This window comes from Bos indicus, chromosome 21 (assembly GCF_029378745.1).
Source record: "Bos indicus isolate NIAB-ARS_2022 breed Sahiwal x Tharparkar chromosome 21, NIAB-ARS_B.indTharparkar_mat_pri_1.0, whole genome shotgun sequence".
Classification (NCBI taxonomy): domain Eukaryota; kingdom Metazoa; phylum Chordata; class Mammalia; order Artiodactyla; family Bovidae; genus Bos; species Bos indicus.
This window is the reverse complement of record NC_091780.1, coordinates 64,675,154-64,702,331: the sequence shown is the minus strand read 5'-3', so window position 1 is coordinate 64,702,331 and position 27,178 is coordinate 64,675,154. Positions and strand designations below refer to the sequence as shown.

At 56.4% G+C, this 27,178-nt stretch overlaps 1 protein-coding gene across 1 annotated transcript in view; it reads right to left on the bottom strand.

The window, feature by feature from the left end:
• HHIPL1 (HHIP like 1) overlaps window positions 1-10,846 on the bottom strand; it is a 30,581-nt gene extending 19,735 nt beyond the window's left edge. Inside the window, exons 1-2 of the mRNA XM_070775690.1 lie at window positions 10,550-10,846; window positions 3,243-3,889 (exon numbers count right to left, since the gene is read on the bottom strand). Of these exons, the coding sequence (XP_070631791.1) occupies window positions 3,243-3,889; window positions 10,550-10,831 (929 nt within the window). The 5' untranslated portion in view covers window positions 10,832-10,846. The remainder of the gene's footprint in view (window positions 1-3,242; window positions 3,890-10,549) is intronic.
• Between the last annotated feature and the right edge of the window lie 16,332 nt (window positions 10,847-27,178).

The window sequence follows — 27,178 nt, the reverse complement described above, 5'->3', positions numbered from 1 at the left end:
CAAAAACAAACAAAAATGTCAGCCATAAACACAAAACAAAACCACAGCAATAAAGCCTCCTCTCTCTTACATGCCATTTCGTAGTTGGAAAGACTTTCCATATCCTTTATAGGAGGTGGTTTTTATAAGGATCTGGCAGGCTAGGAAGGGATCATTCACATCAGTGTGCCAATGAGATCCAAGAGGCTCAGAGAGGTTGAGCAACTTGCCCAAGATCACACAGCCCATAGACGGCAGAGCTGGGACAGGAACTCAGGACTTCTGGTTCTGGTCTAGTGCTTTTTCAACTACTCCCCCACAACTAGCCCCTGCCTGTTATGATCAAGTGAAACCGTTGACCCAATCACTAGCACGACTGGTTTCTTCATCATCATAGCTACCCGCGCACCAGCCACTTAAGCTGAGCACTTGTGACAGCCTCTCATTTGTTATGGCTGTAACTTCTAGGGAGGCGGGCTGGAGGGTGTGGACTGTGCTCAGCTCCACACTCACTCCTCAGTGACCTCCTTTACTGCCAGGGTGGGAACGTTCCACCACACTGCCAGTCAGCTAGCTTCCAGTTAGGGCGTGCCAGGAGAGGGTGGCAGGCAAGGGGAAGGGAGGAGCCACATGTCCCTGGTCTCTGGCACTGCCTCCGGAAGCAATGGTTGCAGGAAGGGCGACAGCGGCTGGTCAGTGTGGACTCCTGGCTTTCTGCCCAGACATCTGGGTACCAGGAGCGGCAAACCCCAGCAGCACCAAGACCTTTGTGCCTTTTGTTCCCCTCGCTTCTCACAAGAACTCATCTCTAGGGAGCTTGACCCTCTCCTTTTCCTTCTCCAGCCCTCCCAATACCTTTGTAGCCAACTCCCTGTATTAAATTCCCTTTGACCAAAATGCTTAGGCTAGTTTAGGTTTTCCAGGATTGGCGACTGACTGGCCAATCCTTTATTAATGCAGATAAGAAACCCGAGGTACAGAAATGTCAGGTACCTTGAACCCAGGACTTTCAACCTTCAGAACCAAGACCAGAAGCCTTTCTATTGTGAGATCAACATACATGACATGGGGAGCCACACACAATCCCCAAACCAGGTACCCCCCGCAAAGGACAGCTCAGGCTGTTGGACATCCAGCCCTGAGAAAAGAGACTGACAGCTGACTCAGGCAAGGATGCCCATTCATTCCTGGATCTGCCCTGAGCCAGCCATGCCTACTTCTTCCCCTGTAAGAGTCAGGTTCTAGGCTGGTACTGTGAGATCCCCAGAGGGACCCTTGCTGAACCCCAATTCTGAAGTATGTTCATCTGTATATCTTGTGTTCCACCTTCAGTCTTCATCAGGAATCCATTTTTTAAAGTCATCACTGAAGACACATTCATCCTGTCTCTCTGTCTCCCCTCTGTGAGAGTCACATGACAAACATGGCCTCTCTTGGAGAATCAGTTGTGTGGCCTCATATAAGATAACGAGAATTATGCTTTCTCTTTTTGCCCTGGTTGCCAGGAAGCTCACAGGAAAAATCTATTAATACATTAGATTCTCACATTAGTCAGTTTGATTCCTTCTTTTTGTACTTTCAATGTCAAGAGTTTATAATTTTATCGAATGCATGATGTCCTGTTATTTGCTTATTTGTCCTCAGATCAGCCCTGGTCCTCCTCTTACCCGCTCTCTACTTCAGAAGGCCAGCTCCTGCAAACTACATTTCCCATGCTCCTCCGCTAACTGGCCTCCAGCTAGGTTCGGCCAAGGAAAGCATTGGCAGGACTCTGGAGTTGTGGGGGAGAAAGTGAAAGTGTTAGTCGCTCAGTCATGTCTGACTCTTTGAGACTCCACGGACTGTAGCTGGCCAGGTTCCTGTTCATGGAATTCTCCAGGCAAGAATAGTGGAGTGGGGTGCCATTCCCTTCTCCAGCAGATCTTCCCAACCCAGGGATGGGAACCCTGGTCTCCTGAATTGCAGGCAGATACTTTACCAGCTCCTACAAACTACATTTCCCATGCTCCTCAGCTGACTGGCCTGCAGCTAGGTTCAGCCAAGGAAAGCATTGTCAGGAGATGAGATTGGGGGGGGTGGGGGGGAGGGAGATTCAGGGTTTTTCTCCCTCCCTCTCTCTCTCTCTGCTTCAGGCAGTGTCTTGGCAGTAGCTGCACCTCTTCCCTGGCTCCAGCTGCCCCCACCCAGACCCACCATGGTTCCAGCTTCTACCCAGCGGCCCCAGCTCAGGGGCTCCAGGAACCCTGCCTCTCACAGTCCAAGAGGTGAAGTTAGCTCCCTTCAGTGCTGAACTCGGGGTTGCCTCCCTTCTTCCCCCCCCCCCGCCCCCCCCATTTCTCATTCATCATTTCCAACACCTGAGCAACTAATTCCCAGTATCAAATTCTGCCTATTTGAATTACCTGGCACAGGACTTATTTTCCTATTGGAGACAGATTATGTATGCCCTTCACACCAGGCTAGGTCAAAAATTGTTCCTTGCTCAGTCCTGTCTGACTCTGCAACCCGGTGGACTGCAGCTCCCCCAGGCTCCTTTTGTCCATGGAATTCTTCCAGGCAAGAATACTTCTCCAGGGGATCTTCCCTGACCCAGGCATCAAACCAGGGTCTCCTGCATGGCAGGATGGCAGATTCTTTGTCTGAGCCGCCAGGGAAGCCCTGTCACACCTGTTTTCAAAACAGTTGGAGCATAACTAATACCCAAAAAGCAGGCTGGGTATTGGGAGGAGAAGAAGCCTGGAGGCAAAGGACGGATAAACATGCAGTTGGGAGGGTGGGAAGGAGCAATTTGCCTGGGGGTGGAGTGTGGAGGTGACAAGGAGGAGGTGGGGGCCAGCCAGGTGAGAATGGTCCCTTGGGGCCAGAGCTGGGCGGGTGGGAGCAGTGGGTTGGAAGGGTTCCTGGGAAGGAAGCAGACAGATTCGAGTTCCAGCTCTGACATTTCCTAGCTGTGTGACCTAGCAGTCCCTTCACCTCTCTGAGCCGCCACTTCCTCATCTGTAAAATGGGGCTGTATGAGAACCAAGTGAAATGAACCGTCTAAAGTACCTGATCCAGGAGCTGGACTCAAGTCCCCGTGATGTCTGTTTGGCAACTGCCTCTCCCTTGAACTCCTAGGGCACTCAGCCCCCTTACTGGGTGTGACAGTCAAAATATTTCACACCCCTCGGGGCGCAGCGCAGATCCAATGGACCATTGCCTGTGCACAGCCTTGCCAGATCTCAGCCCGCCCCCTCCCGGCCTGGGCTCCCGGGGGGAACCACCTCTCAGAGTCGTGGTCCACAGCGTTGACGTCATCCTCCGAGACCCTGAACTCGCTGATGCGGATCCACTCGTCAAAGCCGACACCCACCGAGTAGTAGACGTAGAGCTTGCCGTTGTGCCGGAAGCTGGGGTGGAAGGCCAGGCCCAGGAAGCCCCGCTCGTCGCCCTCCCAGGGCGAGGTGAGCACGGCGCGGCTGATGTTCAGGAAGGGCTTCTCCAGCCGCGAGCGGTCGGGCAGGTAGACCCACACCAGCCCCAGCTGCTCGGCCACGAAGAAGCGGTGGGTGCCGTCCCGGGCGTGGACCATGGCTACCGGGTTGCGCAGCCCGTTGGCCACCTCCTCCAGGCACAGCTGCAGGCAGCCCTCGGCGTCGGCCACCACGCGGCCCAGGTTGGAGTTGAGGTTCTCGTTGACCAGCAGGCGCGGGAAGCAGTAGTCGGTGTCGTCCAGGGACAGAGAGCGGCAGAGCTTGGCGCGGTTGCCCTCCAGCGCCCAGAGCTCGCGGTCCGGAGACAGATGCCGGAAGAGGCCCCGGCACGTCTGCCACATGTCCAGACAGTAGTCCTCGCAGAGCCCGGGCACCGTCCGCAGGGGCGTGGACGGGTCCTCCGCGTCATAGAGGTGGGCCGCGTAGGGCGAGCATTCCTGCAGAGACAGGCACGCGCAGGGATGCTCTGGGCGGGGCTTACCAGCCGTGTGACGGCGGGTGGTTCACCCCATCTCCTAGAGCCTCAGTCTGCTGATCTGTAAAATGGGAAGACGCCGTCTGTCCGTTCCACCCACATACAGCCCCAGGGGCCCTGCATCTCCTCACCTTCCTCCTTTCTCTTGCCTTGATGCTTCTGTTAGAATAACCACACTATGACTACTCCTGCTACTAACAACATCAGGAGCTACTCTTAAGCACCTACTGTCTGCCAGAAAGGATCTGAGGCATTTTAGTATTTTTTTCTTTTATTTATTTTAAAAATAATATTTATGTATTTGGCTGCCCCAGGTCTTAGTTTCGGCCCTCGAGATCTTCAGCTGTAGTATGTGACAGGGCTTCCCTGGTGGCTCAGATGGTAAAGAATCTGCCTTAATGCAGGAGACCAGGGTTTGATCCCTGGGTCAGGAAGATCCCCTGGAGAAGGAAATGGCTACCCACTCCAGTACTATTGCCTGGAGAATTCCATGGACAGAAGAGCCTGGCGGGTTACAGACCATGGGGTCCCAAAGAGTTGGACACAACTGAGTGACTAACACATGTGAACTTTTGCAGCATGTGGGATCCAGTTCCCTGACCAGGGATCGAACCCGTGGCCTTCTGCGTTGGGAGTGCAGAGACTTAGCTACTGGGCCACCAGGGAAGTTCCACTTTCTCTCTTAATATGCTGCCTCCGTCCTATACCTCCATGATTCACTCCACTTTTTTTTTTAGATCCCTACTCAAGGGCACCTCCAGGAAGGTCTTCACTGACCACCCATCCATCACCCCCATTTCCTCCTGACCTCTGTTTTGGCTTAAAACAGAAAACAACAAAAAAACAAACACTGTAACGTTCCCTGATAATATAATAAAAATCAGTGGGTTTACTCGGTTATTGTCTGCCTTCCGCGGAACCTAATTCCACAAGGGCAGGAATTTTGCATGCGTTGGCCCCTGTCGTATCCCAGAGCCCGAGATGGTGTCTGGCATACAGGAGGCCCACGGTGAATACCTAGACACCATGCTGGACACTGACTCACCCTGACCAGCCCTGCGTGGGGATAAGTGCTCCTCCCTCCATCGTTTAATCCCCACAAGAGCCCACGACGGGGGCTCCCTCCTGCACACGGGGAGAACGAGGTGTGGGTCCCCCAGTGGCACTCAGCACCATTCGGTGAGCATGGAGGATGTGGGTTTGGTCTCAGGTGGACCCCATCCCCCCAGCACCGGGGAGGTGACGCGTGTACACATGCGAGTACCTTGATTACACTCCTCCCCCACTTCCTCTGTCCCCCTGGCCACCAGGACCCGCTTCCCTCCTTCCCTCTGACCTTGGGTTAGGCCCCTCCAGGTGGGGCCCTGAGCCTGTCTCCTGCGGCCAGACCAGATTCTCTGTGAGATGAATCAGACCCTCTCCTCCCCTGCTCCCCCTCCCCTCCAGGACTTCTTCAGACCCTCCTGACCTCACTGGCCCCTTTTCCGGCTCTGCTGGGCTGTGACTCCATGAGACAAAACCCAACAGCTATGGCTCCCTCCTCCACCACCCCCTGGGGGCTTCCCCACTGACGAGACACTTGGGATCCCACTCAGCGCCCGCCTGGGCAGGATCTGGAAGGCGGGGGCCTGATGTGGCAAACCTTGGGCCCCTGGGAGAAGGAAGCTGATGGATAAATTGTTCTGTCTTTCTCTGGGCTCACCACCACAGCCCCCCCACACCCCTGCCCGGGGCCAGTCCTGATCTGCCGTCTATACAGTTTCTTGGACCCATGGTCTCGCCAGCTCAAGCATCAGTCACATTTGGCAGCAGCCAACTTGCAACTGCATCCTTGATGGCTCTCTCTCTGCCCCTGGTCACTCCTGCTGGCAGGGTCCACTCACCCTAAGAAGGGAAAAAACCCATGCACTCTGGCCCAGGTTCTGCTTTCTGAGAACCTATGTGGAGACAACCAATGTGACCAGGCCTCTCCCAGCTTCAAGATCCAGAACCCACCATCTGAGAGCTGAAAGCCCCCTCCCAACCCCCCGCCCCCCAGAGCAAAGGTCTCAGCACCCCAGGCTCTCTAAGGACTTCCCTCAGCTAGAGCCTCTGACCGAGCCCCCAACCCCCATCCCCCACCCCCACCATGAGCTCACCAGGCTAGGGCCTGTGGGTCTGACTCAGCCCCCGGCCCCCGGAGGCCTCCAGGGATGCTTGTCCCCCAGTAGGGGAGGCACAGACAGGCCCACACTGCCCATTCCCAGGCAGGGCCCTGCTGGGCTCCTACCTGAGGCCCCCAGGGGCCATGGGTGGCAGGCTGCCCTCTTGGCTGGGTTCTCAGGCTCCTGGCCAGAGGCCACACCCTCCTTTTACACGATTGTGGCTTTTGGTCACACCGTTGGCCGGTCCTCCTGGCCTGTCTCCTGCTACCGTGGGGCTGAGGGCCACTTGGTGACGTGCTTGTGGTCTGGTGAGCACCGTCCTGGGCCCAGACAGGGAGGCCGTGTTCCATGTGTTCCAGACGGCCCAGCCCTGGCCTCTGTGCTGTGGCCCCTCTCTCACGCTTCCCCTGGAGGCCCCGTGAGTCCCGCCAGCAGCTGTGGGTGGATCAGAGAGGGTCTGTGCGCACACACAGCTCATTTCTGCTTTTCGAGGTAGGGTCATGGTGATTCCTACTAGATATGAGAAGCTGAGGCTCCAAGAAGGCCACATGCCAAGAAGTGGCCAAGCCACGGCTCAGACCCAGGTCTCATGACACCCAGACCAGGGCTCTTTTCAGATCACTCACCGGAATTTCATTCAACAAGTGTTTACTGCGTTCAGACTCCGAGCCAGGCACTGTCCTTGGCTCCAGAGACAGTGGGCAGCAAAACAGATTTCTGCAAGCCAATCAGATCCCAACCCATGGGACTTCTCTGGTGGCTAAGACTCCACACTCCCAATGCAGGGGGCCCAGTTTCCATCCCTGGTCAGGAAACTATATCCCACATGCGACAGCTGAGTTCTCACGCCACAACTAAAACTCCTGTGTGCCACAGCTAAGACCTGGCACGGCCAAATAAATAGCAAAAAAAAAAAAAAAAAAAAAACCCCAGCAACTAGCCTCACAGTGGTCAGTTGGGGGAGGCAGCAGAAAACCCATGGAAAGCCAGCCCAGTATCACATTGCTTAGCTGTCTGTGCCTTTCAGCACAGGGACAACCAGCCTGCCCACGTTACTGCCCAAGGCTGCCTCTGTGCGGTCGCTGACACTCATGACCCACGGCCCAGAGTCCCGAAGGCTTCTATGTCCTTCATCTACTCTTTAGGAAGACTGAGTCTTTTTTTTTTTTTTGATTGTGCCATGTAGGTAGTTCCTTGACCAGGGATCAAACTCTCAGCAGTGAAATCACAGAGCGCTAACCACTGGACCACCAGGGAATTCCCCAGGAAGACTGAGTCTTTGCACACAATATTCACTTGTAGGACATTCCCTCCTTGCCCAGTTCGGCATCTGGCAAACTCCTATGCATGCCTCAAAGCCCGACTCAATAGCCTTCTCTTACACCTCTGTTCCCTGACTCCCCTGGCCCTTGTGGATGCTCCTACAGTTCTCTGCCCACATCTCAGACCAACATTCACCTAAATGCAATTCTGTAGCTTGCAGCGTGAGCTCTGTTTCTGCTGCACCTCCCCATTGTTCAGGTGGTCTGCTTGACTAGAACTGAGTTATCTCTGTGTGTCTGTCCACCCACTAGGCTGTAGGACCCTTCAGGGCAGGGATTCCAGGGCCCAGCACATGGTGAGGCTTCAAGAAGACAGGTGATACGGCAAAGTGATTAAGAGAGGGGTTCTGGAGTCAGAGCACACAGGAGACTGAATCGACCATTCCCTGAGTGGCCTTGGCCAAGTTCCTTAACCTATCTGTGCCTACGTCCCCATCTATAAAGGGGAAGAAATTCCCAAGAGAAATAAACTGAAGCATAGCATTATTGGGATAAATACACTGAAGCGATACATGTGTTTTCTGAGTAAGTGCTCAAACAAGTTGGACTATCAAGAGGCAACTCAGTGTTCCCTCCTCCAGGAAGGCTTCCTTGACTTTTTCAGGGCAAGCTCTGCCTCCATGGTGACCCTTGGGGAGAGCCTTTGGCCCATTCTGATAAGTGTCTCTGTGTCTCCTGAATTGAACAAGGAGACTTTTGAGAACTGGGTTTGTGACTGGCCAACTGCCGCTGGGCCCAGCACCCAGCACAGGGCCAACTCCTGACAGGCTCCGAAGCACTGTCTGCCCAGTGGCTGCACCTGCAGAGCATGTTGTGCACAGACTTCTATCAGAAACCAGGCTTTGATGACTTGGGGCACTTAGAGGCCATCGCAGTCACGTGGAGGTTTGTTGCATGGACTGGCTCTCATCAACCTGGGACCTGAGCTACCACATGTCACAAGCTCTCTCTTCTCCTTCCTATGACATCAGATGGACCAGGGCAAAGCCTCAGGAAAGGGTCTGAAGGGGCCAGGAGGGACTACTGCCATCTGGCTAGGTAGCCATCACAGGCATCTGGAGGAGTCGTGGGTGTCAGATGGGCGCATGTTCTGGGGGGACTGTGGGCGCAGGCATGTTTCATGGTCTCTTTTGCTATCAGGAGTCCAGGCAGATGTGAGTGCCTGAATTCCATCACTGACTGGAACTTGTAAACAAGGCACCTCGGCCCCCTCCCCTGGTGGAAGTCAGGAGGTGCTGAGTCCAGACTCGGCCTTGGCTTGCTGGGAACACTGTCCCCGGTCCAGCGCTCTCCCTCCCTCCCGAGGCCCTCCAGGGAAACCATGATCCAGCCTCTGCTGCACTCTCCAAGCTCGCTCCAGACATGAGGTCACTCCCGAGACGCCTGGGGTGAGATGCTAGCAGCCATCTTACCACAGCTTGCTCAAGGCCAGGCCATGCTGGGACGGTTCCCAAGGACAGAGGGGAGCCTCCTGCCAGGGGGAGGGTAGCGGGGCTGGCCCTTCCCTTCTTCCTCCGAAGACCTGCCTACCTTCAGTGCCCCGCTGAGCCTGGCACATAGTAAATGCTCAATTAAAACAAAAAGGCAAAAAATACGGAATAGACGCATGAACTCTTCTACGTGACTGACATGGGAAGACTACAGGATCTGATCCTCCGGGGCCCCCAGATTGGTGAGGGAGGTGGACGTTTGACTGCACCATTCTCGCTCCCCTGAGATGCACAGCGTGGGGGCTCAGGGGAGTCCACCAAAAGAGAGAGCCCTCGCAGCCCCTCTTATTTCTTGCTCAGACGATGGCTCACTCACATGGGCAATGAGTGTGGCCCAAGTGTCACCACGGCCACTTCCGGGTTGTATGATCACCAGGCCAGTCCCTGCCTCTCTGGGCTTCCCTGAATCAGCCTCTGGGCCCCACTCCGTCCCCGCTTGGGGCTGGGCGGCCACTGGGGACCAAGGAGGCCTAGAGAAATCCAGGCAGAATGGCTCCCTGAGCTCTGAGTGTGTGTCATTCAGTCTTCTCGGCAAGCGGGGGGTAGGAGGGCGGGGAAGCTTAGGCCTCCCCCAATGTAAACATGATGCAACTGAAGTGGAGGGATGACCTGTCCGGGATTGTGAGGCCAGGAAGTGGCAGAGCCAGGGTCAGGCCCTAGTACGTCTGAATCCAAGCCAGCCCCGGTTGGCCCCACCCCTCCCACCAGCACCTGCCCCCAATGGCAGAAGGCTGGGACTCTCCACCCACGGGTCCTCTCACTTTCCCGGGACTGGGCCTGGGCCCGCCTTCGGACTTCTCAGCCTTGACCCAATACCCTCCAGGGGGTGGGGTCATCAGGCTCTCTGGAGTCAGGAAAATGAACAACCGAGGCACAATCTGGTGTGAGGAGAAGCCGGGGTTTAGCTCTCAGAGGAGGGACAGGGGCCAAGAGGCTTCACCACAGGGATGTCTTGGGTGGTCTCCGAGGATGAGCGAGCCTACGCTGGGTGGGAGCACCATCCCAGGGAGAGGGCACAGCACGAACCTAGGGGGTCTGGAACCGCCTGGCACATCTCACCTCTGGGGTCACGCACGGTAGGAGCCCCAGTGGGTGTCAGGGTCCCGCAGTCTGGAGGGGCCCTCAGAGCACTCCTTCAGGTTCGGGGGAAAGGCCCTCATTGAGAGCAGGGTCCCCCAAACCCCTCGACAAACCCAAGCCCAGCGCGCCGATCATGCCCTCTGCAGGGGTCAGTGGGCGCCCCCCTCCCCCCAGGGGCAACACAATGGAGCTCAGCAGGACAAAAGCTTCCCATCCTGGAGCTTGGACAAGGGAAGGGCCCTTCGGGGCCGGGGCACTGAGGGCATCTTTAGGCGGTGCCAAGGCAGAAGAGCCCCCCAGACTCGGAGGGAGCAATGATTTCATCAGGAGGAGAAACCGAGACCCAGAGAAAACCTAAGTCACAAAGTTAGTGATGGCAAAGCCCACAGACATCCCAGGATGCCCGACTCCCCGCCCCCTGCCAAATGACTCCCGCCCGGAGGCTTCTGGTTCCGAAGCCCTATGCCCAGTCTCGATCCTTCTCGCCCAGTAGGGTTGCCACCGCCGCCACCCTCGCATCTGGGACCGAGGCCCCGCGCGCGCGCCCTCCCGCCGCGCGCCCCGCACGGCCAGCGCGCCAGCTCACCTGGCACAGCAGATCGAGCGCGTAGCCGGCGCACTCGGCCCACATCGCGGCGTCCACGCGCGCCGCCACGGCCCCGAAGCGCCGGGCCAGCGCCGCGTCCTGCTCGGGAGTGCAGCAGCCGAAGGCCGAGTACTGCGAGCAGAAGCGCAGCGGCTGCGGCGGCCGGAAGGGCGGCCTGAAGTCCAGGCACTGCGGGTGCGCCGCGGCCCCGAGCGCCCGAAGCACCAGCAGCGCCAGCAGCGTCCCGGCCCCGGCCCCGGCCCCGGCCCGCCGGCCCGCCATGCCGCCGCCCCGCTCCGCCCCGGCCCGGCCGGCGGAGGAAGAGGCGGAGGGAGGCACCCCCGGCCCAGTGCGGCCCGCGAGTAGCCGCCGGCCGCGCCCTGAGCGCCCGCCTCCCGCCCCGCCGGCAGCCTCCCGGGACGCCCGCCCCGCAGAGCCTCGGGTTGGGAGACCTGGAGACCTCCTGTGCTAGGAGGTCACCTCTGGCCCGGGACTGAGCGCAGAGGGGCGCGGTGCACAACTCGGCGCAACCTCCAGGATCCGGAGTCTGGCGGTGACCTGGCCTCCTGGGGCCGGGTGCGGACTGTGTTTCCCGTTTTCATCTGGGATGCAGCTGTCTCCCCCCGGGGTTTTCAGCCCAGGAGGTGCGGGAGACTCTGACTGGGCCAGGGGAGGGACACCATGGGGCCCGTGGTGGAAATTCTCACAAAATCACTTAAAATGGGAGCACAGTCATGTAAAAAGGTGGTGGCGCTGGCCTGGGACTCACAAGGTGGGGAGGGAGGTTGGGGCCGCCTCGAGTCCACCGTGGACGCCCACTCCAGGCTTCTTCGCCTTCTCCGCTCCTGGGCAGCAGCCTCCAGACAGCCTGGCACTGTAGGGCCTCCTCCCTCCGGCTCCTGCCTGGGTGAACCTCCAGCTGTCTACCCTCCAGCTTCTGCTGGGCATCACCACCCCGATGACGGAACCAGCATCACCACCCGGGTGTCGGAATGGGCAGCCGCAGCAGACGTTTCTCTCCCCCATCCCCATCAGCTCCACTCCACAGAGCCCTAGAGGTTTTTCAGAAAGGCAAATACCATGGGGGTCCTTGCCCTGCTGAGCAGGCCTGAGGCCTCTCAGAGCCCAGAGACGGGATTTGAAAACTCTCTTGAGCAAGCCAGCCCCCCTGAAATGCTGCTTCTGAGGCCCAGAGATTCTGATGGCCCCCCTGTAGAACTCTAATGCAAGAAATTCTGGAATTACTCTTTGAGCTACCCTGGTATACAACACGTAGGGCAGGATGGAGTTCACCTGCGGCTCCCACTGCCCAGACAGGACCCTGCTACACACACACACACACACACACACACACACACACACACACACACACACACACTGCCCCCCACTGCCAGTATTTCAGAGCAAGAAATCCCCCCAGGGCATACTCTTCCAGGTGGGTCTTAGCACTTGCTTCTCCCAAGAATGCTCATCTCCGTCTTCTCAGCCTGGCAAACTCCTACTCAGCCTTCATGGCCCCAACTCACACACCCATTCTGGGCAGGTCTCTTTGGGCTGCCCTGGGGGACAGGATCTGTGTCTTTGTGCCAGCCCTCGTGGCAGGACTGAGCGTGAACTTGACTCTGCAGGACTCTAAGCTCCCTGAGGTCTGTGCTTTAGGCCTGGACACGTACCATGTGTGAGCCAGGGTGTCCACAGCACATCAAACATCTCTAAGCACTTAAAATGTGGCGGGGGTGGACTTCCCTGGTAGTCCAGTGGTTAAGACTCCCCATTTCCACTGCAGTGGGGGCACAGGTTCAATCCCTGGTCAGGGAGCTAAGATCCACGTACCTCATGTCATAGCCAAATAAATTAAATAAAAACAAAATCTCTACCATGACCAACATGCTCTATAAAAAAAAAAAAAACAATAAAATGGAGAATTTAATGTAGAGAATTGATGCCCAAGAAGCTGTACAGGAAACAGTGAGGCAGCCTGGAGACTAGCAGGAAGATTCTACAAGTACCTGACTGGAGGAACAGCGGGGAGCATCACTACAACCAAGGGGCTAGGTCACCTGGCCAGAGCTGGGTGGCCAGCGGGCATGTCTGGTGGAACTGGAGACAGTCCCCGTTAGAGACTCTGTTTCAGAGGGAAAGAAATCCTCCGGCTTCTCCCTTCCTCTGGCCTTCTGGCTCTTCTCACTGGCCTACCTTGCAGGGGAGGCTGAGGCTGCAGCCTGGGAAGTGCTGGGGCCCTTCTACAGGCCATGGGGGCAAGGGCAGGGCCAGACGGGAGCTGCGGAGGGCTTGTACAGTGGCCCCTTCCTCCCAGCCTGGAGCCACCCAGGGCAACGGTCCCTGTCTCAGACTGAGTGGCTTGTAAGCAGCAGAGATTTATTTCTCACAGTTCCAGAGGCTGGAAGTTCAAGATTAGGCTGACAGCACAATTGGGTTCTGGTGCTGGCTCTCTTCTGCATTGCAGGCATCTATTTTCTTGTTGTGTCTTCATGTGGCAGAGAGAGAGAGGGAGAGGAAGCTCGTGTCTTTTCCCAAGGGCACTAATCCAGCTCATGGGGGCTCCACTCACATGACTTAATGACCTCCCAAAGGCATCACCTCCTAATACCATTGTCTTAGGGATTAGGATTTATGTTTGGAGGAGCATGAACATTCAAATAAGATTTTTTTTAATGTATTATTTAATTACTTTATATATTTTTGGCTCTCCTGGGTCTTCGTTGCCTCAGGGGCTTTTCTCTAGTTGCATGAGCAGGGGCTACACTCTAGTTGGGGTGTGTGGGCTTCTCATTGCGCTGGCTTCTCTGGTGGTGGGGCACTGGCTCTGGGCACTCAGGCTTCAGTAGCTGTGGCTCCCGGGCTCTCGAGCACTGGCTCAGGAGTTGTGACGCACAGGCTTAGCTGCCCAGCGGTATGTGGGATTTTCCCAGATCAGGGATTGAAACCACGTCTCCTGCATTGGCAGGCGGATTCTTTACCACTGAGTCCCCAGGGGAGTCCTGCAGGGACGAAAACATTCAGATCATAATAACAGCACATCAACACAGGCTCCTGGAATGTGTGTGAGGGGCTGGGAGTGCGGGGGTGGGGGGACACGGAGCCTGGGCCATAGCCTTGAGCTGCGGGGACAGCCTCACCAGGGCCCAATGTCATTGCCACAGGAGTTTCTGGAGATGGCCAGGCAGACACCTTCCCCCCTAACATACACGTCTGGACACCGCCAGCCACTCAGGCAGAGTCTGAGGCCACGGCGTCCTGCTGAGCCCCCATCCCCACATGGGTGGAACAACTTTTAGAGATGTGTTTGTTAGTTCATTTGAAAAATGTTCATTAAGCAGCTACAGGGCACTTGGCTCAAGGCCCCTGTCCCCACCTGGCTGTTTTCGGGGCATGCTGGGCTGTCTGACCTCGGAGAAGGCCTGCTGTCTGGGGTCCCGAGGAGGGGGGCCTGGGGGCCGGGACTCCTCTGACTGCTGCCCCTATCATGGGGGCACGCTTGCCAGGGTCCCCAGCACTCTTTCCAGGTCAAGGCAGTGTGGACGCAGTGTTTGTGCTGAGGTCCGCTGTGCAGACGAGGAAACACGGGCCGCAGCACACAGCAGGTGGGCGTTGGGGAGCCAGGGTCTGCGGTTCCTCTCCGCGCGCCAGAGCTTGCAAGTTCTCACTCCTGTCTCACCAGTAAGACAAAGGGCGGGGCTTCTCCGCCGGTCTAGTGGTTAAGAATCCAACTGCCAATTCAGGGCACAAGGGTTCGATCCCTGGCCCAGGAAGATCCCACATGCCACGGAGCACCCGAACCCGGGCACCACGACTCCTGAGCCTGTGCTCTATAGACGGTGCTGGGTAACAAGAGAAGCCACTGCAATGAGAAGCCTGCACAGCAATGGCAGCAAGAGCAGCCCCAGTCGATGCACTTGGAGAAAGCCCGCAGGCAGCAACAATGGCCCAGAATAGCCATAAATAAATAAATCTTTTTAAAAAAAGAAAGAAAGGAAAAGGAGGAACAGACTGAAAATTGGATTGGTGACTTTTCCTGGACCCATCTGAGAACTGAGGTTTGAGGGTCAACCGCCACTCCTAAATTTGAAGAGACAAGCGAGTCCAGAGTCCCAGGGGTGATCGGATCACTTGGGGCAGAAGGTACTGGATCCAGAACCTGTCGGATGGCCTCAGAGGTCATGTTGATGAACTGCAGGAGGCTTAGTCCATGGGGTCGCTAAGAGTCAGACACGACTGAGCGACTTCACTTTCACCTTTCACTTTCATGCATTGGAGAAGGAAATGGCAACCCACTCCAGTGTTCTTGCCTGGAGAATCCCGGGGACGGGGGAGCCTGGTGGGCTGCCGTCTATGGGGTCGCACAGAGTCGGACACGACTGAAGCGACTTAGCAGCAGCAGCAGCAGTAGTGCCAAGTAGCATGAGGCTGAGGAACTCCTGTGGGGCCCGGTGGTCACAGTCTAAAGGAAGAGGGACTTTATCGCCAGGGAACCTCACCAAAGACTCCCACAGCTCTTGCAGGGGGAAGGGAGAGCCTGTGGTCCCCTCCCTACCCATCGCGAAATACTCTCACAACCGTCTCAGTAACAAAACCCACTCTCCAGGATTAAGAACCCTACCAGAGGCACGTCCCTGGTGGTGCAGTGGTTAAGAATCCACCTTACAATGTAGGGGCTGTGGGTTCGATCCCTGGTCAGGAAACTAAGATCCACGTGCCTTGGAGTCCACACAACTCAGCTAGAAAGGCTGCGTGCCACAGTGAAGGAACCCGCAGGACACAACGGAGGTCCCAGGGGCCGCAGCTAAGGCCTGACGCGCCCAAATAAATAAATAACTTAAAAAAAAAAAGAATACTAATCAGCATAGGCATGTCAAAAAGAGAGAGAGGCTTTCCCAGAGCCCCATCCACATCGCCTCCCAACACCCCTCGCAAGGCGTCTCCCCCACTCCAGCCCTCTCTAACCTAACCTCTAACCTGCCTGTCTTACCTAAGGGGACAAGCTAAGAACACTAGTGAATGTCACAGCCCCTGAGGGCTGAGCCGGTGGCCTCAGACTAGATGGCCTGAACTTTCACCAATGCCGTCTGGGGCCAGGGATATTCAGGGGATTGGGGACACTGCCTGGGCAGCAGGAACAAAGCTGGTCCTTTGAGCCGATGTGCCCTCGAGCTCCACGTGAGGGAAACAGCGGCGGAAGCCAGGCCTGTGGCTAAGGAAACCTCCGGACTTTCCTCCCCAAACAGTGGCTTCTTGGGTACTTTCAGCCGTTGCTCCCGGGCCCAAAGGCTGCCTTCTTGCCCTTCCGGGTCTCGCCTGGAATGAGACAGACACGCAGTTCTTCCGTCGACACCCTTGATGACCCTGTGGACGACCTTCCCCACCCTCAGCCCGGAATTCCCTACCTCTTGAGTTGGGGATGGGGAGAAGGTGAGGCCAGGCCACTGCTGGCCACTCCGGGTCCCAGCCCAGTGGGCCTGAGGATTGTCTGAGGTCACAGGAGCATTGCCCACATTTCCAGGAGCCCCGAGGGCACTGTCGGCTGCCAGAACCGGACACACAGACCAGAGGAACACCCAAAGCCTACTCTAGCCAGACTGGGTCAGTGTGGGCTGCCAGCCATGCATCAGCTCCTGCGGAGCAGACGCCCGCTAATTACACAGCCATTAGTTCCTTCTCCAGAGTGACGGGAAAGGCCCCTGACCCGCCTGTCTGTGCAGGGGGCCACTTGCCCTCCCTGTCTCCAGTGGGCAGCCCAAATCGGCTAATCCTTTCTCCCCAGGACCCAGGCCACTCAGCCACAGCAGGAGATTGCGCTAGGCATCCTAGCACGGGAGAATGTGGGAGCTGGGGGCTGGGCTGGTCCCTGCTCAGTCACCCTGGCACCTGGACTACCTGCGTGATGTGGATCACAGCTGGGCAAAGAGCCTGGGGCCAGCAGAGGCTTTTGTAAACACCTCACACCTATGAGAAATCATACAGCGTGGGAGAAAGAACGCCCAAGGACACACCACCAGACTTTACCCACATTAATATTTGACCACATTTGCTTCAGACGTCTCAAGTGTGATTTCAAAACAAGAGGAACTGTGAGGGACAGTGTGAGAGGCCAGGAGGGTTAGTAATCCAGAGCGTGGGCTCTGCCACTTACTGTGACCTTGGACAGGCTGCTTAACCCTTCTGTACCTCAGTTTACTCATCTGTAAAATGGGCTGGCAGGTGAGGCCTGGCACATAGCATGTGCTTGATACACACCTGGCTGGCTCCCACCTTCTGCACCTCACATTGACCTCATGGCCTTTTCCTCTGCTCCTGGGGGAAGTCTTTCTGAAGGCGGTGCATGCAGGTACCACAGAGAACTCAGAACATCATCTAACACCTCCAACTTTGAACAACTGAACTGTGCTCTGCACTTTCACTCTGACTGGCTTCTGTCCCCTCACCCGGTTGGAGATTCGACCGTGTGGATATGGGAGCTTACTCACTGAACTGCTGTCCAGGCCACATCGCATGCTTAGGGCTACTTTCTGTCCGCCTTGCCAGTCACCAAAAGGCAGCTCAGCCTGTCCCTGGACACCTGCTGGCCTGCTGATCTGCTGGTCTCTTTTCAAAATGTCAGGTCCCGGGGGCTCAGGAAGCCACCTTCAGGGCCTCAGTGAAGTGTTCTGACACTGAGCCTGGGGTTCAAACCCCAGTCCCCCCATTTCCTGACCGCACTGTGATTCCTTCAGCACCCTGTGCCTGAGGGTCTCCATCTGCATGTGACCAGGACTTCAGTGGCGACAGCTGGTGCAGGCAGGCGGTGGGAGAAGGTCTCAGGGGCTGGAAGACACCAGCAAGCATGCCTCTGAGTTCACACCTGACCCCCAGAGACTCAGGGTACCTGGGGAGACCTGAGGATCCTGCGGGCACAGGGTAGGGGTGGGGGCAGCCCCCTGATTCACGTGGCCCCCGGGACCTGAAGACGGGGACCTGGTGGCAGACAGCTCACGTGTGTGCATTTGTACTGGTGTGAGGTCAAAGAGGCATCACAAAGCTGCGTCACGCCCAGTTTCTTCTGTTTATTTTTTTTTCTTCTTTTGAAGTTTAAAATCAAACACAGATGTTTTAAAAAGAGGCCAGCTGATTGGCAAGCACCTCACAGCAACCTTCTAGGATGGACATTATTATTAACCCCATTTTACAGATGAGGAAACTGAGGCTCAGGACATTGATACTGCAAGACCAATCAGATACACCCATCAAACACTGCAATACAAGGGCATATCTGTAAACACGGGATGGGAGGAAGTGGGACAAGAGGATGCAACAAGAATTTATGGGTGCCGTGAATGGATGTTGTTGTTACAAACAGCTGCCAACCCTGTGTGTGGTGGTCAAGTCCTATATTGGCTGCAGTCTTATACCCAATGGCCTCAGAATCCCATCTATTGCTCGGCTTGCAGAAACTGGTCTCTGAGCTTGTTAGGGGCTGAAACCAGGACCCAAGGCTCCAGGGGATGCTCAGCCAGTACTGGAATCCTACTGATAACCAAAGGTCATCCCAGGAGAGGGAGTTTAAACCAGAGAGATATGGTTCAGCCCATAGAAAGAGAGTCTTTCCAGGTTGGGAGTTGATTCATTAAGGAGTAAGCTCCCCATTGCTGTAGGCATACAAGTAATTGTCGAGCAGCTTCCTATCAGTGCTTTTGTGACCCGGGGGAAATCCGGTTACGTTCATGTTCCTTTCTGTCCCTGAGTCTCTGAATACTTAGAGCTTTCATGTATTTTTAAGTACAGGCAATATTTCTACAGGGTTCAAAAACCAGAAAGCACAAAATTAAACCAGTGAGGAAGGTTCCTCTCCCACCTGCGCCCAGGCCTCAGCTCCCCTCCTGGAAGCGCAGGGTGATGCTGGGTTCGGGGCCACCCTCCAGAGCACACTCGCTCTTCATTTTTCAATAAGTACATGTTTACGCTGTTTTTATTTCTGTTCTGTCTCCTGCTTGTTTCTCTAACAATGGGTTTTTGGTGGCAGCCTAATGACTTGGGACAGTCCCCTCAAGATGTCCACATGTGTAAGATGGGGGTAAGGTCCACCTCACAGGACTGTTGGGAGATGACCTTTCCCCAGTGACACCCAGCAAAGAACCTGACGTGCGTGTGGTCTGGTTCTCCCAAGAAAGGTCCTATATCAGGGGGAGTCTGGGTGAGCTTACCCAAGCCCGTGCGGCTGCAGCAACTCCTCAGGCCACCAGGGGGCCCCATGGAGCTGCCCAGTCCTTCTGGTGGCCACATCATGTCCCGAGGGGACCCACAGCCCAGCGGAGACTCCGCAGAGGCAGGCAGGCAAACGTGCTCTGGGACTCAGCATCCTGAACTTCCAGGAGCACTGCCTCTTCCTCATCCTGCCACCGTCCTTGTCCAGGAATGCAAGGGCAAGACGCAGAGGCCACCTGTGACCCCCGTCACCTCTCCCAAAAAGAAAAGGACAACAGATTTTAAGCCATCTTTTTGGGTGTTGTTTTCATTCAGAAAAGACAGAGAGCGAGATGTTGCCCCACACACAGCCACGGCCCGCCTGCCCCACCTCCATCGGATCCCCTTAGCCCCCGGGCCCTTGGCTTCTGGCCACTGGGGCTCCCTTCTGCCTTAGCAACGCTCCCCGAGAACCCTGGCCCCTGTGGGACCTCCTCGCCTTCACGCTGCCTATCGACTGATGTGAAAGGGTGAAAGTCTCAGTCGCTCAGTCGTGTCCAACTCTTTGCGACCCCATGGACTGTAGGCCGCCAGGCTCCCCTGTCCATGGAATTTTCCAGACAAGAATACTGGAGTGGGTAGCCATTCCCTTCTCCAGGGGATCTCGCCAACCCAGGGATGGAGCCCAGGTCTTCAGCATCTCAGGCAGACTCTTTACCGTCTGACTGCCAGGGAAGTCCGTTTTCTGCAGGCACCTAAAAATCCACCCTGCCCTCCACTTTGCTCGTGCTGGTGTCTCCCTCTGGGTGCCCTAGGCTTTCTCAAGGCTGTGCCAGAAAGCCAGCCCTCTGGACAGGCTCCAGGCCAAGCACCCACCCCATGGGGAGCCCGCGGGGCCAGCTGTGGGCTGACACTGGCACTGGACTCCCCGTCCTGAGGCTGCAGACGTGGTCTCTGCGCTCAGACCTGGGCAGCTGGGTGGGCTGTGTCCCAGAGGCTGGAGTTAGGTCTTCAGATTTCTACCCCTTTCCCCTTGGTCCCAGGGACAGGACAGAGCAGAAGATGGAGCTGGAATCCTGGCTGGAAACGGGGAGCAGGAACCTGTTAGGCAGGCTTCTCCAGGGCCTCTCAGCTCCAAGGGAACCAGAGGGGCCTGAGGGGCTCAAACACATGGTCCTGGACCCCGGAGCAGCAAGCCCTCTGGCTTCCCCAGCCCAGAGCCGATGCCCGCTGGGGCAACGGGGCTGTCCCAGCCATCCGTGGGAGCCACCACGCCACAAGGACTCATCACCATCAAGTCTGTCTCTTCTCCCGCATCAGGGCAGCCCCTTCTCCACTGTCCCCGCCTGCAGGGATAATGGTGCAAACGTCTATGGAGCATGGGCACGGGCCAGGCATGGTTCCAGCTTTCAGTCTCACAATGACCCTGAGCTTTGCCCTGTTGTGCAGATGGGGAAACAGAGCAGCGGGTGAAGCCACTTGTTTGTATAGTCAAAGCTATGATTTTCCCAGGAGTCGGGCACAAACGTGAGGACCGTAAAGGAAGCTGAGCGCTTTTGATGCTTTTGAATATTGGTGCTGAAGAAGACTCTTGAGAGTCCCTTGGACTGCAAGGAGATCACACCAGTCAATCCTAAAGGAAATCAACCCTGAATAGTCATTGGAGGGACTGATACTGGGGCTGAAGCTCCCATACTTTGGCCACCTGATGCGAAGAGCCGACTCATTGGAAAAGACCCCGGTGCCGGGAAAGATTGAAGGCAGGAGGAGAAGGGGATGACGGAGGATGAGATGGTTGGATGGCATCACCGACTCGATGGACCTGAGTTTGAGCAAGCTCCAGGAGATAGTGAAGGACAGGGAAGCCTGGCGTGCTGCAGTCCATGGGGTCTCAAAGAGTCGGACACAACTGAGCGACTGAACAACAGCAGCCATGTACTAACCAGCGGGACATGCTGCCTTTTGGAGCAGGGCTACTTAGCTCGCCCGGGGAGACCATGCTTTATCAAAACAGCAAGCACCTCTGGTTGAATTTTCAGTGTTCCCATCCGTGAAGCTCTGCTGTCTCCATCACCAAGTGCTTCCAGGAGCAGATGGGCAATGAGTGGCTGCCGGAGTCCAGGATCTGCCGGAGGGTGCGCGAGGCCCCATGCTGTTGACCCAGCCTGCAGACTTGGGCCGCACGGTAGAGCCTCTCATCTTCAGTGTGGTCCTGGGGCAACTGGGACAGGACCCTGCTGAGTTCTGGACACCAGCCAGGCACCTGGCCCCAGTGACACGCCACCCAGACCTGTCTGCCGAGGGCACTGCCCTCCATAGCAGTAATTACAGCTATTATGAATATTCTATTGTAATGATGATAATAACCTTGGAAGCAGTTTTGGCGTCATGGCCAAGAGGCCAGACTCTGTGTCAGGCAGACAGACACACCTTCGCCTCAAGACCTTTGGCCAGTGATACGCCCTCCCTGACCTCAGTTTTCTCCTCTGCAAAAAGGGATGAGGTTGTCGAGGGGTGTCAGTTCTTGTGGGCTGCCCCCCGGTGTGGGGCTGCTGAGGGTGGAGTCCTGGCCAGGCTGGTGGGGACCGAGCTGTGGCCACAGGAAAGGAGGCCCTGGGACGCTGCCACGTGGGGAAGCCTGAGCCCACCGGGCTCCCATGGGACCATCAATTCAAGTTCCCTGGGCTGCAGCACCTGCCTGTTGGGGGCAGACCTCTCGGCTGGCAGTTCTAGCACTTCAACCTTAAGGCAGTTCTCACTAAGTCAGGGACTGAGTATTTCTCCAGACTCCCCTCTGCTAAGGAGACGCGAATGAGACGGGCTGCCCATTTTAGGGGCTTCCTTGGTGGCTCAGCTGTAAAGAATCTGCCTGCAATGCTGGAGATGCAGGTTTGACCCCTGGGTTAGGAAGATCCCCTGGAGGAGGTCATGGCAACCCAGTCCAGTATTCTTGCCTGGAGAATCCCCATGGACAGAGGAGCCTGGAGGGCTACAGTCCATACAGTCGCAAAGAGCTGGACATGACTGAAGCGACTTAGCACACACACCCATTTTAGAGATAGGAAGACTGAGGCACAGGGAAGCTAGGGGCTTGCTTTGGGCCATAGAAGGGGGCCCAAGGCCAGTGTGGGATTCTGAATCTGGCCCCCTCTGCATAGTGAACTAGGCTCCTAGGGTTAAGAAAAGGGGGCCCTGTTCATGGTTGCGTGAACTGGGTAGGAAGGGAGTCAGGTGGCTGACACAGGCCAGCAGTCCTGTGAACAACTTGCACTTATAGGCTGGCTGCTCCAGCTGCCACCTGCCCTATCTCCTCGGGTTCCAGGATGGAGACATGGGGGGAGGAGAAGGCAGGTCCCACTTCTGCGTCCATCAGAGTCAGAGAAGGGGCAGTGTGTCCCCGGGGGGAGCCAGGGCTGTACATGCTTTATCTTGCGTCAATTGATAAGAAAACCAGACTTGTCCCAGATTGAGCCCTTGTTGAGACCCTGTGTCTCCACCTTCCCATGTCTCCTGTCTCCACCATAGCCCTGCGGGGCAGGCGTTATTGCTATCCCACCCACAGATGAGATGAAGTGATGGTTCTGGCCACACAGAGGGTGGGAGGCAGGGCTGCGCTGGAACCCAGGTCCGGGAGCCCTGGGACTCTAGAACCGTCTCATCTCACATTCCAGGGAGCCACCTGCCAAGAAGGAGGAGCAACTGGGTGTTGTGAGCAGAGCAAGGTGGAGAGTCAGCTCTGGGCTCCAATTCCTGGCTCCACCAAGCCCTTGGCAGCCCCCTGGCCCTTCTGAGAGCCCAGCCCCTCTCCTGCAGTCCTGGGTAACTCCCCCCTTCTTGCTCACGTGCTGAGTGCTCAACACCAGTAAGTTTCCAGCTTCCTTTCCCTTGATAGTAAAGCACATAGTAGGTACTCTATAAAAGTAACTTTCCATCTTCCACTCTCCTGATGATAAAGCCAAGTGTTCTCTCCCAGACAAAATATTTACATTCTAGGAGAAACGCTTGCCTTAAGAAGGAACGTGAGGGATGGTGGAATTCGAGGCGGCAGCGGGTCGTGTCAGGCCAGGAGGCAGCTAGGGAAGACTCTTCGCGTTTCTCAGATCACAGAGAGCAGCAGCCCTGGGGAGGCTGGTGCCGCCCGGGGAATGCCAGGGTCCTGCCCTTCTTCCCTGCCAAGTGGGGTTCTCATCATCTGAAACGCACCACTTCGAAAAACCACCCAAGCGCTCCAGGCTGAGCTCGTTTCACAATCTTGAGCTAATAGAGAAGGACTTCCCTGGACTCATACATACTTTTGAGATGTGTGGTTCTCAGGCCAGCCTTAAAGGGAAACAGGCATTCAAAGACATGCAGAATAAGGCTTTTCCAACACCATTCACCCTTATTAAATCACACAGAAACACACACACATGCTCATCATTAAAATGATAAAAGCCTGTGCTGACAACTCTGTAGGAAACAGCACACCCAGGAAGGCTAGAATGTTTTCCCCCAGCTCTGCTGCCTACAGAACTCAGGAGTCCCCCTGCAGTGTATGAACCTCCTCTGCCATAAAGACGTCCTCGCTTCCCGTCAGTCGTGGCTCCTCATGGCAGTTCCCATAGCAAGACTCTGTCCCCTTCTCTACTGAACTTGAGGACAGGGATCGTGGCTCCTGGCTCATTCATTCACCCAGTGAGTGCAGAGAGTCCGCCCCAGCCCAGCATTTTGTGCACGGGGGTCTGTGATCCTCACTGACCCTTGACCTGGAGAGCATCCTTATTGGAGAAGTGAGGAAAGCAAGGCTCAGAGAGGTTCAACCATTGGTCTAAACCCAGCTGGCTCTGAGCCTGGGCCCTTTCAGCAGCACAGAACTGCCTCTGCCGGGGTCTGGTCCTGCCTGGGCTCTGAGAACCCTGAGATCCCAGGGTGTAAGTGAGGGGCCAGGAGACAGGGCCACAGCACTGGGCATGCGGTGGCGGGGGGCATGAACGGGGAATCCAAGGGCCTGTGGGAGCCTGATGGGCTGGGAGTGGGCGTGGAGAAGGACTTTACAAACCCGTGTCCAGGCAGTGTGGGAGTCAGCCAGGTGAGGAAGAGGGACAGGGCATCCGAGGCACGGGGAACCCTGTGTCCCAAGGGTGGAGGTGTCCTTTCGGTGGAATGGAGGATGCAGGCTGGAGAGGAGGGCAGCCGAAACTCCCCGGACGCAGTGACCTGGGGGCAAAGCGTGCCTGTAAATCGGTGTGGTCTGATGTGAGAGGGTCTCTAAAGGTGGGCCACAGGACTCTGCCTTCTGCTCGGCTCGTTTCAATCAAGCATCTGCATGAGCCCCAGGAGGCTTGCTTCTCAGACGTGCCAGTGGCAACACCCCCGTGAGAACACAGCATTTGCAGGAACCTCAGCAGGTGAAATGGGGGACTGAGACCAACAGAATAGAAGTGAACAAGGAGAGCCGGAGTAACCTGCCTCATGCGCCGAAGCTCGAATGCACAGACTGTTCCCCCAAACTGTCTTTTAAATGAGCATCCCTTGAGGCTGCGATGGAAGACCTGTTTTCCTGGGGCCGCCCACAGAAGGTTCTGTATCAACTTTTTGTGGTCAGCGGGCCCCCTGGGTGAATGCCCCTGTATTGTCCAGGAGGACCTTCTCCAGGGGATCTTCCCAACTCAGGAATCGAACCTGGAACTCTCATTGCAGGCAGATTCTATGCTTCTAATAGGAGCAGGGGGAGTCGACCCTGTGAGGCCAGCCTCTTAGTGCCCAGACTGTCTCTCAGAGCCTGGCACCAGTGGGTTCCCCCTCCCTATTATGTGTCCTGAGCCCGGGAGAATCCTTCAGAGCAGGCAGCTGGTGGCCGTGCCTGTAAGGCCCCCTCCCCCACAACAACAGCTAGAGTTGGCCAAACCCACATAAGCCCCCAGTCCTACCCAGGAACAGCTGTCACGCTGCCCCGAGACCAAAGAGAACCACGGCTAGCTGAACGTCAGCTCTGAGGCAGGGCAATGGGGGTAACACCCTTCCTGCGGGAGTGGATGCACGGCCACTCCTTGTGCCTGTGAAGAAATGTGGACAATGGCCGGGAAAACTCGTCAAGGGGAGACTCGGGAGGCCAGGCGGCCTGGCACACTGCAGGTGCTCAGTAAGCACGATGAGTCGTGGATGAGTCTTCAGGTTGTCGGGCAAGCCAGTTGAGCTGCTCTGCCTCAGTTTATGCAGCTGTAAAGTGGGTGTAATGTCCACAGCCAAGTAAATATTGGGCAAACAGTAGCACAGGGTGGGCACGCAGCCCGGGAATACCCTTCTACCCCACCGGTATAACCTGCAGGCCTCTGAGAGATGATCATGCTGCTTTAGATTGTCCACCTCCAGGGTCAGAGAGCTCACTTCTGGAGTCTGAAACAGAGCAGACATCGCTTGCCTTCAGAGGATTCTTAATAGGGAGGGGGAACCCACTAGTGCCAGGCTCTGAGAGACGGTCTGGGCACTAAGAGGCTGGCCTCACGGGGTCGACTCCCCCTGCTCCTATTAGAAGCACAGAATCTGCCTGCAATGAGAGATCCAGGTTCGATTCCTGGGTTGGGAAGATCCGCTGGAGAAGGAATTGGCAATCCACTCCAGTGTTCTTGCCCGGAGAATCCCATGCACACAGGAACCTGGCGGCTACAGTCCATGGGGTCGAAAAGAGCCAGACACCACTGGGAGGCTAACACTTTCAGTGGGAGCAGGGCCTGAGTGTCCCATAGATGGGCCCTGGAGGGGTGGCCCCCACCTCAGGGGGGTCAGAGAGGCCAGAGGCCCTTTGTTGCCTGAAAAGACGAGGAACCATCAGCTCACTGGGTCTCAGGCCTTCTCTCTGGCCCTTCCCCAAAAGCTGCTGACAGATGTGGATGGCTTTCTGCTTCCTGTGACCTCCACGGAGAAAATCCATCACCTGCTGGCGGAGCCATCCCAGCCGGCCCTGGAAAGATGGTACTGAGTCACCTGGGCCCTCATGGCTCTGGCAGCCATGAACGCGTCAAGCCGGTCATTAGCTCTTACAGGAAGGACCTGACCTGTCATTTTCCTCCGGAAGTGCCGAGGGCGACTTGCCGGCCGCCCCTCCCTGAAGCCAGAGAAAGGCCGGATCCTCCTCCTGGGGCTAGCCTGGATTAGGGATGGGGACCAGGGGCGGGAGAACATCCATCCTTCCGCTCAGGAATCCCACTGCTGGGAACTCGTCCCGAGGAAACAATTGGACAGGAAAACCAAGCTGTGCACAAACACGGCCCCGCGGGAAGTATTTATAATAGTTCAGCCCCGGAAATCACCCTCGTGTCCTGGGGTGGAGGGGCAGCCAAGCACCCCGGCTGCCTAAATAGCACACGGTGGTGAAATTAGGTGAATGGGGCGGCGGTGGCCTAAATAGCACACGGTGGTGAAATTAGGTGAATGGGGCCGCGGCGGTGGCGCCTGGCAGCCGCGGATGAATCACCCTGCGGTTCCCGACGCCCCCAGCCCCACCCCCACCCCCGAATAGGTCAAACAGACCTACTCCAGGCTGCACCCAGAGGCGGTGGATCGGAATCTCCTGGGAAAAAGTTCTGACTGACAAGGGTCTGCGTGATTCCTATCACCAGGCTGGCTGAGAAACCCTGCTTACGGCTAAGATTGCGACTTCAGCCATGCATTGATTTAAACCTTGTTAAATCTTAGTTTTTGCATCTGTGAAATGGGCATAGCCCCAGGCCTGTCCCTGGGATGCTGGGAAGGTTGGTGAGATTCTGGACAGGATGACTCACAGGACGCGGGGCTCTGGGAGCTGCTGTCTCCACTTTCACAGGCTGTGGCTCCCCCTTCCTCTCCCCAGCTCTGTCCCATCACCACTGGGAAAGTTACACCGGTGCATTTTATTAAAAAGCAGAGACATCAGTTTGCAGACAAAGGTTCATATAGTCAGAGCTATGGTTCTTCCAATAGTTATGTACGGATGTGAGTGAGAGCTGGACCATAAAGACGGCTGAGGAGCGCCAAAGAATTTCTGCTTTTGAATTGTGGTACTCGAGAAGACTCTTGAGAGTCCCTTGGAAAGCAAGAGATCAAACCAACCACTCCTAAAGGAAATCAACCCTGAATATTCATTAGAAGGACTGATGCTGAAGCTCCAATACTTTGGCCACTTGATGCGAAGAGCCAATCATGGGAAAAGACCCTGATTCTGGGAAAGACTGAGGGCAGGAGGAGAAGGAGGTGACAGAGGATGAGATGGTTGGATGGCATCACTGACTCAGTGGACATGAGTTTGAGCCAAGTCCCAAGTCCTTGCATGTCCCCTGCGCAAGGACAGGGGAGCCTGGCGTGCTGCAGTCAGTGGGGTTGCAGAGAGTCGGACACGACTTAGTGACTGAACAACATGCAGCAGCACCTGCACCCAGCTCACACAGGCTGGTTTGAGGACATCCAGTGCCAAGACGGGCGGGGAGGCTGGTGGGA